At 44.6% G+C, this 12,681-nt stretch overlaps 1 protein-coding gene across 6 annotated transcripts in view; it reads left to right on the top strand.

Moving 5' to 3' along the window:
• The window catches only part of PDE4A (phosphodiesterase 4A), a 353,540-nt gene that overhangs the window by 293,925 nt on the left and 46,934 nt on the right, over positions 1 to 12,681 (top strand). Inside the window, exon 1 of one of the 6 annotated variants that reach the window (XM_042449013.1) lies at positions 1,807 to 2,696. The exons of the other annotated variants lie outside the window; for them this stretch is intronic. Within the exon in view, the coding sequence (XP_042304947.1) occupies positions 2,631 to 2,696 (66 nt within the window). The 5' untranslated portion in view covers positions 1,807 to 2,630. Of the gene's footprint in view, positions 1 to 1,806; positions 2,697 to 12,681 lie in introns of those variants that run through there. 6 annotated transcript variants of the gene reach the window in all.

The raw sequence follows: 12,681 nt of genomic DNA, 5'->3' as shown, positions 1-12,681 counted from the left end.
GCAACTATGTTAAAAATGTTGTATAGTGAATAATGAATTTCTGGATCTGTCTGGGCTGGACTGGGCTGTTCTGATCCAGTGTTCACTTTGTCCTGCTTGAGCAGAGAAATGATAGAGCAAATTGCCCCTCCAGAAGACTCCTTATTCCTACTTCTGTGCCCTTTGGTTTTCATGTTGCACATCTAAAGCATGGAGCCGCAAAGGCAGGGTGTTTTGTGTTTGTAGATACTGAAAGGTTTGATGCCTCGGTTTCTTTGCTCTTGTTCACATGTGCAGATCAAAACAAAAATCAAAGTTTCCACCCTTGGTACTTGGTGGAGCAGGGAATGTGGGAGGGCTTGCTGATATGCCCACATGTGAGAAGGCAAGAGGAATATGTACACTGCAGGAACCTCAGACTCCATTGTAGATGCATCCTTCCCCAGGCAGTACCCGGGTGAGACATTGTTCATAATACGTTGGCCTAATATTTTGTTTAATACTAGCAGCACTTGTGCAGGAAAAATAATGTGTAATATACTTGGGATTGCTGTGATTCCTTCCTTTCCTCAGTCACAAAAAATCAGTGCTAGATTATTATTTTCTTAAAAGAAAGAAAATCAAACCAGGAACTCTTAAAAACCAGAAGCCCAGTTGACATAACATAGATCTGTTTCACACTACATAACTGTAGCATTGTGATTCCACTTGAACTGCCACAGCTACGTCCTATGGAATCCCAGGGTTTATAGTTTAGGGAGGCACTAGAGCTCTCTGGCTGAGAATGCTAAATACCTCATGGAACTACAAATCCCAGGATTCCATAGGATGTCACTGTAGCAGTTATAGTGGCATCAAACTGCTATAACTGTGTGGTGTGAAAAAATCATAGAAATTTTGATGCATATTACAAGAATCTGTCTAGATTTTGATGCCAGCCTGATTGTGTAAATACAACACATACAAACAGGCTGGCAAAGTAGGCCATTGCTACAACAACAGTCACTGCTGCCTTGTCTAGCAACTGAGCCTGTGAGTCTCGCTTTTTTCTTGCCTCTCCCCAATGTCTCTCCACTATTGATTTTACCAGATTATATGCCCTTCTCAGTGCTAGAAATCAAATTAATAACAAGTCATGAAGGTCACTGTAGGTTACGTACTGATCCAAATCACCCAACAGAATGGTGGATCATTGGCACGTCCACAAACACACAAACCTCCCTGCCAGTTCAAAGGCATGCCTTCCTCATTCCCAGCATAGAGCTTGCTGAGGGGTGGGAGACAGAGAGCAAAGGAGTTACTGGTTTCCAGCTATTCTGAATTACAGCATCTTGCTTTCTGTTCCTAGCCCCAGCCTGGGAGCTGGAGTGTGCTGAACGTAAAGGCAAAGAACAGCTTGCCATGAGGCATCTCTTCCAATCTCTAAATATGTTTCTTTATGCCACACTTTCCTTTGATTCCTCTGCTCCGTGCAAGTAGAGCTGAGTTAGCTGGTCATCATCCATAAAGTGTTCCATAGCCTGGCCATGTATTATTTTTCAGAGAATGGGGAGAATGGAGAGTCTCAGACAGCTTTCCTTCCAAAATCCTCAGCTCCAGGTTAATTTGGACCCTTTGGAAGAGGGCAGCCCTCCCTTTCCCCCTGTTGTTCACCTCAATTTATTTAGTGAGCAAGCTCTCTCTCTCTTTCTTTCTTTCTCTCTCTCTCTCTCTTCTATGTACCTTTAACCACCTCCTCTCTCCCGCCCCTTTGCACCCCTCCCTTCCACTCCCTCTCTCTCACTGATCGCCACCTGACATCATATCCCATCCACCCAGCACTGCAGTGGGAGAAACGCGCACACACACACACAGATGCCAAAGCTGTGGATGCAGCTGCAGCTGAGGCTATCCTAGGAGGCACCGTCTCCGTGGTGACCGCTGCCCTCAAACACACACCCGACCAAGAGAGGATGAGGACGTGCCTCTTAGCAATGCAGTTTCTGCCTTGTTAGCTGGATTGTTGCCATGTGGTACCCAGAAATGGCTGGGAATCTCCCGACTGCTCCACCTGGATGAAAAGCCTTCCTCTGTGCAGTGGCTCTGTCTCCTTCCTCTTCTCCTCCTCTTCTGGTTCTTCTACACTTCCTCCTCCTCCTCTTCTTCTTCCTCAGCTGCTGGACTTTTTCCCCCCTCTCTCCCATCCACAGAAGATGTGACCAGCAAAGGAGGGGAAGAAGCACATCCAAGGAGCTGAGGCAGCAGGGGCTGGTGGTGGTAGCGGTTGTGTTTTGCTTTTAGCCGGAGCAGCATTGCACTGTGGGTATTTCCCTCATCATCTGCAATCCAGCCAGAGACGTGGGACTTCCTCAGGCTTTGGCCTGTCTTGGACATCTCCCCATTTAGCACCAGCCCCTCCTGGAGAGGGGTCCAAGAAGGAAGCAGCAGAGATGTGAGGATCCTCGTGCAGGGGCAGGTTGGCCAGTAAGAGCCATGCCAGGCCCAAGCCCACTCATGGAATGAACGACTTTGAGATATTAACCTTTTCTACCTGCCCTGCTAATACCAAGGAACGGGGGGCACCACGCAGCTGCCACTCACTTGGAGAGGGGGAATACCACGTTGGTGGGTAGCTTTGAGAGCCTCTGCTGCCCACTGGCAGAGAACGGAAGATGCCCTTAGTGGATTTTTTCTGTGAGACCTGTGCGAAACCATGGCTGGTTGGCTGGTGGGACCAGGTAATTGAGCTGTACCTGTGGTGGGTGTGTTGATGTGTAGAGTTTTGGGGAGGGATGCATGAGATTTTTGATGGGCAATATTTGATCTCCCCACCACCACCTTGGTGGCTGCTCTGGTGGCTTGTTAAGGCAGGTTAAGGGGTTGATCAAAAGACTGTGAGGGAAATCATCAAGTCCACTGCATGCATCATGTTGCTCTGAGTACATGGGGGTGTCTGGTAGTGTGGCCCAATGCAAAAGAGGACAGGGCTCTTGCACCTTTAATTGCTGTGTGCAAGAGCAAATTTCATTTTCTATAGCTCCCAGCAGAAAGACACTCGTTCAGTTTACTAATAAAAGTGTGTAAGAACAGTGTTATCTTCTTTTGCCTCTGGCTTTCATAAATACTGGTTAGTGCAGGCATGACATCCTGGCAAGGTCAGAAACAGGCGTGACTAATTTGGGAGTATTGCTTGTAACAACCTGGCATCAGGGGTGTAGGGTGCTGTGCTTGCCAAGAGAGACCGGAGGAGGCCTGTGTCCTTCCTGGCCACCTGCAATGTCACATTGGAGCTGCTTCCACTAATGTATTGCCTATTCTCCCTGTGGCTAGATAGACCTGCAGCCTCAGTAGCCCTGTCTGTCTCTGATCGTCTCCTAATTTGCAAGGATCCGGGGGGGGGGGCAGAGACTTCTTATAGTGGGTCTTCTGCCTCTGTCTTGTCTGTTTATATGTGCTGTGTGGACCACTACATATTAAGCTGTCTGAAGTTGTGCACCTAGAACATGGGTTCTAGGGCTCTGCCTCATTGTGCTCATGTGGAGCAGTTTGATTTTTGTGGTAGGAGGGTCGCAATGATGGTTGTTGACATAAATGCATGACTTACAGCTGTGATAGTTCCAGTGATATGTCAGTTTTGTGTAGTTTGGGTTGTGCAGCTTTGGTGGACACTACCTTTCCTGATGAATTGGGGGTTTTCTGGGCTGTGTGTCAAGAGTGCTTATAGAGGTCACTACACCCTTTATTCCATGGCTTGATTAACTTAACTCTATCAATGGATATAGATTCCCACTCCCATTTAAGAAAAACCAACAACCCTCTGCTAGATTTGTGACTTGGATATGTATTGTGTGTGTGTGTGTTGTTAGCCTATAGTTTGTGTAGGTTTTTAAAAAGATTCCATCTCCCTAACAAAACTGTAGATCTTGTGGGGTTGAATGTCATTGTGTAGAGGTCAACAGGGGACTGATGTTTTCTGTTCTAGGATGTTGATAGGCAGCATGTGTGCCTCAGCGGAACAGTGGGTGTCAAGGGTTATCAATGGGATTGTTTACACCCCTGTGGTTGTTGGGGCTGTGTAAGGAGCTTAGCTGGAAAGGCCCATCTGCAGGAGAGGGCAGTGTGCCAGAAATATGTGGGTGTGTGTATTATTATTGGGTGTGGTAGAAATGTTTGCTTAACTGTGTTTCTCCAAGGTTGGGGGGGTGTCTGTTAGTAGGTTTTACACATATACAAATGTTGCCCAAAGGTATATCACCTTGGTTATCTTTGCAAAAAGCTTCCAAGAGAGGTCATTGTCACATTGGTTGAGCCAAGGCACCTAAATCTAAGAAAAGGGTTGCTCAAGCGCTCAAAATGAACTGATGGCTCAGCTAGAATTGGAATCCAAGCCCCCTCCCCACCACACACACAACTGTCCAGAAAATCACCCTCATCAAGTCTTGTATATTCTCATTTTCTCTCATTATGTCACCCTGCCTCCATGTGTTAACAGGAGAAAAGGAAGGATAACAGGAAAAAAAATGAGATCTTTGGTGGAACCAAGGCCATGAGATTGGAGGTACTAACAGAGTAGATAACCTGCAATATTACATGGCAAGCTCTAAAAATGTTAGCACCATTTCTACCTGAGAAAAGTATGGTTAGATTCACTTACCATCCCCTTAGGTCACAATTATTAGGGGTTTGGGCCTTTGGAAAGAACCCAGTCCTCCCCTCAGATCTTGTGCTGCTGTGTTGACATCAACATAAATGTCAAATTATGTGAGCCAAATAGCAGCATGGTATTTCAGCAACCTGAAAGCAACCAGCTTTTGGGAGTCTTCTGGTTTTTGGCAGGAGGAGAAGTTTACCCCTGTACCAATTAAAACAGTAATGGTCAAAGCATCTCCATATGTGGTCAAAACTTATAGCAAAAGCTGACAGAATAGCACTTTCCATCATTCCCTAGCCCTCAGAGCTTGTCATAAGGATTGCAGGTTGAACTGTTTTGGAAATGTTGATGGTGTCAGCATCGTCTGTGGAAATCCTGATTACTTGTCTGGTGCCCTATTTTCTCAGCTCTATATCAGAGCCACACATTTGGGCAGATGCCAGGTTTTTGCTTCCACGTTCAAGTTCCAACAGCCCTAAATTTTAGAAAGGCCTCCTCTTAATTACCGAACACTTGACACCAAGAGGGATGCAGCTGGTTCAAAACTGAATGTGTGCCATATGAGTATGGGTGGTTTAAGACAAGAAGTGAGGAAAGTGCAGCTCATTGGTCATGTGCATCCACTGAACTCCCAATTAGCATCCCCTGAAGTCCCCAGACCCTTAATTTTCCCCAGACTATTTTCAGAACTCTACAGAATGATCAAAAAACACAGTGGACAACAATCCTCAAAAAGCTCCATTTATCTTTAGGAGACCAAAAAGCCCCCCAAAATCGGCCAAAACATACATGAAGTGACATCACTTCGGGTGGCATCGGGTGCACCTCTGTGGTCTTGGGAGGACTGTAGGAGTGGGACTAGCCCCCTGTTCCCTCTTCAGTTGGCTTCTCCTGCTCTAATGCCACAGTAAAATTACTTGGTTGTTGTTGTGCTTCAAGTCACTTCCGACTTAGGAGTACCCTAAGGTGAACCTATTGTGGGGTTTTCTTGGCAAGATTTGTTCAAAGGATGTTTGCCAATTACTAATTGTAACTAAAGTAGATCATTGCAACAAATGGATTTCCATCTTAATTTCTAATTTACTTGTTATGCTGTGCTACTTATTCAGGATCTGATTCCACAAATCTGCTCTAGCAGAGACTAGGCATTGGATTTAGGCCCAAAGATATCAACACACTCTTTTGCCCATTATTCCACTTTCCTTTTACCTGCCCCAGCAAACCTTTGTTTGAGATATTACTGGGGATAGGATGGCCAGAACCTTGCTTCCTGGCCCTATGGACCCTACTTTTATTACTCCCCGTTCTCCAAAACATGCACAGAAGAGAGCCTATGATTTCTGACCTTTAAAACTACCTCATCATAATCCTCAGTGAGACTTACTTGTCATACTTGACTTTTCAGTATATTCCTGGAATCCCAAATTCTTCACCCTTACCCTTTGCTGTCAGGGTATATAAGATGGTTTCAGTGTGTGCGACATAGGAATTGATAGAATATTTAAAACTATTTTTAAAATGTTGTCAAGAAACCTGTTTTCAAGTGTTAGGAAACCCAGATGAGATGAATCCTTAAGAATCTTCACAGTTCAGAACTTAATCAGTGCAAAATGCATATGTTGCGTTTCCAAAGGAGGGCAACTAAGATGGTGAAGAGTCTGGAAATCATGCCCTATGAGGACATCTTAGGGAGCTGAGGGTGTTTAGCCTGGAGAAATGAAGGTTAAGAGGTGATATGATAGCCCTGTTTAAATACTTGAAGGGATGTCATATTGAGGAGGGAGCTAGCTTGTTTTCTGCTGCTCCAGAGAACAGGACCCAGAGCAATTGATGCAAGCTAAAGGAAAAGTGATTCCACCTCAACATTAGGAGGAACTTGCTGACAGTAAGGGCTATTCGACAGTGGAACACACTCCCTCAAAGTGTAGTGGAGTCTTCTTAGAAGTCTTCAAACAGAGGCTGGATGGCCATCTATCAGGGATGATTTGATTGAGATTTCCTGCATGGCAGAGGGTTGGACTGGATGGCCCATGCGGTCTCTTCCAACTCTATGATTCTATGTTTTTTGGGGGGGAGGGGGTTGCAAGAAAAAGCCTTTTTACACAGTCAATAGTCATTTCTGTTTAGGAAATATCTGTGCAGAAAATATCTGCACAAAAAAAAATTTCTGCACAAAAATCCAACATATGAATTTTATGCAGAATAAGTCCTACACTGTGAAAAGTCTTTGAAAACTGAGGGAACATTCATGCAGTGGGAAGAAAATAACTAACATTTTTTCCTCCTTCAAGAATGAAACTAAAAAAGAGTTATTTCCTCAGTTTCTCACAGTTTGGGGGGACAATTAGCTGTTCTTCTGGCTAATTGGCATGAGTCACAACAGCTCACCAAGACACTCTCCTGATCTAGCTCCATTGAACTGGAGAGGCTATTTCGCTGAGGATGCTCAGTGTCTGTTGGCTGAGATGGCTGTCTCCTCTTCCCCTAAAGCTAAAGCTTCCTTGTTTTATGGTTTTTCCCTGGTCCACCAACCAAGGTCTCCTACCTTGACACTTGAGGACTCTGGGTTTGTCTTCCATGGTATAAGCACAGCAAGGACCTGGCTATTACGATCCAGATGTCTGGAATCTAACCTCATAGGATTCACTCTCAATTTGAAATACACATCTCTCTGGCTGGCTGACTATTTGATAATCAAAATTGGTACAGAACATGGCAGCCCGGCTGGTCACTGGCGTATCCAGGACCAGCCACATAACACCTGTACTTAAAGATCTTCACTGGCTGCCTATTCGCTTCCGAGCTCAATATAAGGTGTTGGTTATTACCTATAAAGCCCTAAATGGCTTGGGCCCAGGATACCTAAAGGACCGCCTCTCCCCGTACAATCCGCCTCGCACCCTCAGAACATCTGGGCAGCAATTGCTGAAGGTGCCTGGGGCCAGGTTGGCCTCTACTACAAGAAGGGCCTTTTCCACAGCTGCCCCAGCCCTTTGGAATACGCTGCCCACCGAGCTCCGCTCATCTACTACCCTGGCCCAATTTAGGAAGGACCTTAAGACCTTCCTATTTAAACAGGCATTCCCCGATTAAGATCCTGCGGGCCTCCCTCCTCTTCCGTGGCCATGAGGACGGGCTATGGGGCTTTTATTGCTGTTTTAGTTTGTATATTGTTGTTATGTGTTTTTAACTTTGTATTGTGTGCATGTCACACTGTTGTAAGCCGCCCTGATCTTCTTGGAAGGGCGGGATAGAAATAAAGATTTTATTATTATTTATTAAATTTCAAATATCCCATCCTTCCCCCAAACACCTGAAGGCAGTACATGTGGGTTCTCCCAGTTTATCCTCATAAAGTTGATCAAGTTGGCTGGGTGAGAGAGCCTGGCCAAAATCAGGGCAATTCAAAGCCAGGCTTTCCCAGTTAAATAAGCTACCTGGTGACGCTGTGCTCTTCAAGGTTTCAGACCTGTCAGTTTTCTTTGCTACAACCTGTAATCTTCAACTCTTAACAGTAGGCATCTCACTTTCTCTAGCACATTCTCCTGTCACCTCCACCCACCTTTTTAAATTTCTCTAGGAAAAAGGGAGGGGGGGCTAAATAATGTCTTTACCTTTGAAACTACGTATGTGGGATCAACAATCAGTGAACCATTATAAAGTGGTCCATGATTTATAGAGAAATTTCCTCCCCTCAGAAATGGGAAGGGGCAAAGCAGGAAGATAGCACAATTTACAATCTTCTGTAGCTTTTGCATATCCTTCTGGGACTCCAGGCCTTGTTGGTTTTGCCCTCCAAATCTCCTTCCCCCAGGCTGAGCAGCATCCCATCAGGCCTACCACCATATGCATGTCAGCTTCTTTTTATCAAAATGGACTTTCAAATGTGTTCCTTCATGATGATCTGCAGGTGATATGTGGACTGTAGCCCCTGCCCTATCCTATCCCTTTCTGCCCTTGAACAATGTTTTCCAGTGTAAATTTTGACCTAATTTGCCACATGCTGCTCCAGATTCTGGAACCCAATGTGGGCTATGTACTGTCTAATACTTTGGGGGAGCTCTTCTTCCCTTCTGCTACTTACGCCTGTCAGTAGGTCAGGACATCCATTTGTCAGTGCTTGAGACTCTCAGTTATTTGATTCCTTCCACATTGAACTGGGTGCGTTTGTTTGGTTCCATATAGTATTGGGTCTTTACAGCATAGGTGGACAAAAAGTAGCCCAGTGGACACCAAGGCTGTTTTTTGCAGATGCCAAAATTCCCCTTTTTTCTTGCAAAACAAGTAAAATGGTCTCTCCTGGAAGCCTCCCAGAGCAGTGATTCGCTTTTTAAATAGATTGCAGCCATGGTTTAACACAACCATACCCTTTTTCCAAAACGAAACCTGGATTTATGTCCACTTTGTTCAGGGGAGGTATGTGGGGGAGCATTTTTGGCAGCCTATCCAGATACCAGAGTGTCCCAGGGGCAGAAAAATAGCCTCCAGAACTGCTGAAGTTCCCACACACACACACACACACACTTTACAGAAAGCAGACCCTTTTTGTTGATGTTCTGGATGCGTTCTCTGTGCAAAGGGGGTGTTTGTGTGTGGGGGTGGTGCGGGGTGGGTAAGGACAAAGGGAGGTATTATACTACTAAAAAGGGAGAGTGCAAAATTTTCCAAAGAATCAGACAAAACATAACCCAGTCAATCTTGCATTTTTGCAGTTTAGTTACTCTAGATCCCAGCTGAAGGGATGATAGAAGTATGGGTGGAGAATAGCATGGTGACAGAGGGAATAGCTGTATTCCTCTTAGCTTCTTGTGAAATCAAAGACATGTACTACTGTACTTGAGCAGAGGTGCATGAAGAATTCAAAGCAGTAAACGTTGGGTACCCAGTTCACTGAATTGCCCTGATTCCCAATTCCAACATGCTCAGACAATCCTGCTGTGTATGGCTCTGACTCTGAGAGGAAGGTTATACTGTACTTGCATTCACATGCACTTTCCCACCTGCAGGCCCAATTTGATAGAGGCTTGGCAAAAGCTGAGCTCAGATCATTGCTTTTTCTGATGGCAGACCTATTAGATACCATTCTAAATGCATACATCCTTTTCTTTCATCTCCCACACTAAGGATGTGGGACCCTTACATCTCTTTCATACCTCAAGCCATTAGAGACTAACAGCTTTCTGCACTGCATTTACAATTAGTGCCCTCCTAATTGGGAGTCACTGCTCACAAAAAAAATTACAAGGTGCTGAACTGTGATTACAGCTCAGTCCTATTGGGAAGTAAATCCAACCTGATCATCGAATCTAACACCTTTGCTCTCTAACAGGATTCTGTATGCTGAAAGCATTCCCAGGAAATAGAGAGTGACTTTTGAGAATCACATCTTTAGCATCACTGCCTAGGACAGCAAAATGTATTAGTTGGGCTGTCCACTCCAGGTGGCTCTTATTTTGAGAATCAGGGATGGACTAGCAACACTTCTTCCTCTTGCACCAGCCATGACCCAGGCAGGTCCCATAATCTTGCAACCTGAATAGTGAGCCTGTGGTCTTCCAGACACTTTGGAAATTCAGCTCACAAATGCTTATACAGTGTAGGGAATAATAGGGGATTGTGAGAGTTGTAGTCTAAAAGAGGAGGACTATTCTCACCTGCCTCTTACTGGTACTGTTGTTAGCCCAGTAGAGATGGTGTGCTTCCCCAAGATAGCTTTCTGTGGGAAAGGGGGGAAATTCCATGTCACTTTAGATCAGTGCTTGAAATCATGTTGACTTCGGTATGTTGTTGGGCTATAGTTCCCAGCAGCTCCAGCCAGTAAAGGCAGTAGCTAGAGAAGATGGGAGTTGCTGTCCAACTACACCAATAGAGAACTGCATGATTCCCACCCCTGCTGTAGAGTCTTTGAAATTATCACAGTCCTTCTCCAAATGATGTAATTATATACATGCATCCCCAGTGTATACTCTTGCTGAATCATCAGTATTTCCTAATGCTTAAGTTATAGACCTTTTGTAGGGCAAAAGATGCATTATTGTTGCTTCTTTGTTGTGTAGGACCCAGATATTATATCTGAAAGAAGAGCTTCTGTTTCAGGGATCTCTCATTTGACCAGGCCTTAAATCCTCAAGTATATTGGGGATCTGTAATATACAATGGAAATTGTGATTCATTCTCTAGCTGTTGTTGTCTTTTGAAGGGCTGTCTGGACTGTGGTTCCATAAGTGTCAGGGCCACCTGTTGTTGCACATTGCTAGTGGCATCATGAGTGGCATAGCCCCCTCCTCATGCATATGTTCTGCTCTTAAGTAGCACTCCACCTCTGAAGAGTGGCTGACATCTAAAGTATAAAGCTAAAGAGATGAATGTGGAAATACCTCATTAAATTTATTACTGTATTATTGAGACATTCTAGAAGGCAGCTTGGATTTGAGACGTCAAGAGACTTTCTGAGATGAGACTGAAGCTGCTGCCATACTGCAGAATTAATGCAGTTTGACACCATTTTAACAGATATACAGTGTGCCTGGATCATACGTGGGGGTGCCATATGCGGCTTTCAGCTTACGTTGAAAGCTGTGTGCTCATACTTGCGTGCACCCGTGGCACGTGCACCATGCCGCATGCATTGTTTTCAATGGGGTTGAGCATTTGCGGAATGGATCCCCTGCATAAGGGAAGGACCCATTGTAATATCTGGGTCCTGCACAACAAAGAAGCAACAATAATGCATCTTTTGCCCTACAAAAGGTCTATAACTTAAGCATTAGGAAATACCAATGATTCAGTACTATTTTATGGAACCCTGGTATTTGTAGCTCATTGGGGCACTAGGGCTCTCTGACACAGAAGGCTAAATCTCTCACAAAGCTACAAATCCTAAAATCCCATAGCATTGAGCCATGGTGGCTAAAGTAGTGTCAAATTGCATTATTTCTGCCATGTAGATGGAGCCTCTTATACTTCCTGATTTGTTCACCATTGCAAATCCCTTCTGTGCAGACTGAATGCTCCCCCATTTTGTGAATTGGAGCAGCCATAACTTAGCCTTAAAACAAGGAGGGTAGTAGCCATGTATTTCTCCTGAACTCTGCTCCATTAGTTGGAAAGGGCAGGTTGGTTCATTGCCTTTGAGTCAGGAATATGTTTTCCCTTCAAAGCAAAAGTGAGATAAGGATATGCTCTGAATATACCCTCTGATTAATTTCATGAAGGTGCAGTTCCAAACCTGTTTACTCAGAGGTCTCATTGAATTCATCTTAATATTTTTCTTCTTCTCTGTGGCAAACATGTTTAATTCCTTCAAACTTTCCTGGTAGGATTTGCCTTTGAGTCCTTTCCAGCTTGTCCATAACCTTCTTGAATTGTGTTTAGAACGGGCCTTCAAGTAAAAATCCAGCCAACATTGAAAATTAGCAGTATTAATATTTCCCAGAGCTTGGAAATAATACTCTTATTAATGGAACCTAAAGTGATTTTAGCATTGGACTATGACTCTAGAGACCAGGGTTCAAATTCCTATTTACCTGTTCACAGGGAAAGTCACTCTCTCTCAACCTCCGAGTAAGACAAGGGCAACCCCTCTATGAACAAATCTTGTAGAAAAAACCCTGTGGTAGGGTTGCCATAAGTCAGAAACAATTTGAAGGCATACAGCAACAACAAAAACAGTATTGAGCCAGTGTGGTGTAGTAGTTCGAGTGTTAGATTAGGACTCTGGGAGATCAGGGTTCGAATCCCACTCCTCCATGGAAATCCACTGGGTCAATCTGGACCCTCTCTCAGCCACAGAGGATGGCAAGGGCAAACCTCCTCCGAATAAACCTTGCCGAGAAACCTCTGTGATAGGTTTTTCTTAGGGTTTCCATAAGTCAGAAACTACTTGAAGGCATGCAGCAAAAACAACAGGAATTGACACTTGGTGCTTCACAAAAGAAAAATCACTATGGGACTTTTCTGAACAATTCAGACTGTACCGGGGGAAATACAATGCTTATTTGAAATACGCTTTCATACGCATCACAAATAATCTCCCTTAATGTAGTCCGGGGCTGGAGAAAGCCCTGCCCATG

Source organism: Sceloporus undulatus, chromosome 2 (genome assembly GCF_019175285.1).
Source record: "Sceloporus undulatus isolate JIND9_A2432 ecotype Alabama chromosome 2, SceUnd_v1.1, whole genome shotgun sequence".
NCBI classification, from domain to species: domain Eukaryota; kingdom Metazoa; phylum Chordata; class Lepidosauria; order Squamata; family Phrynosomatidae; genus Sceloporus; species Sceloporus undulatus.
Note: the sequence above shows the minus strand (reverse complement) of the source record. Positions and strands in the feature narration are given on the sequence as shown.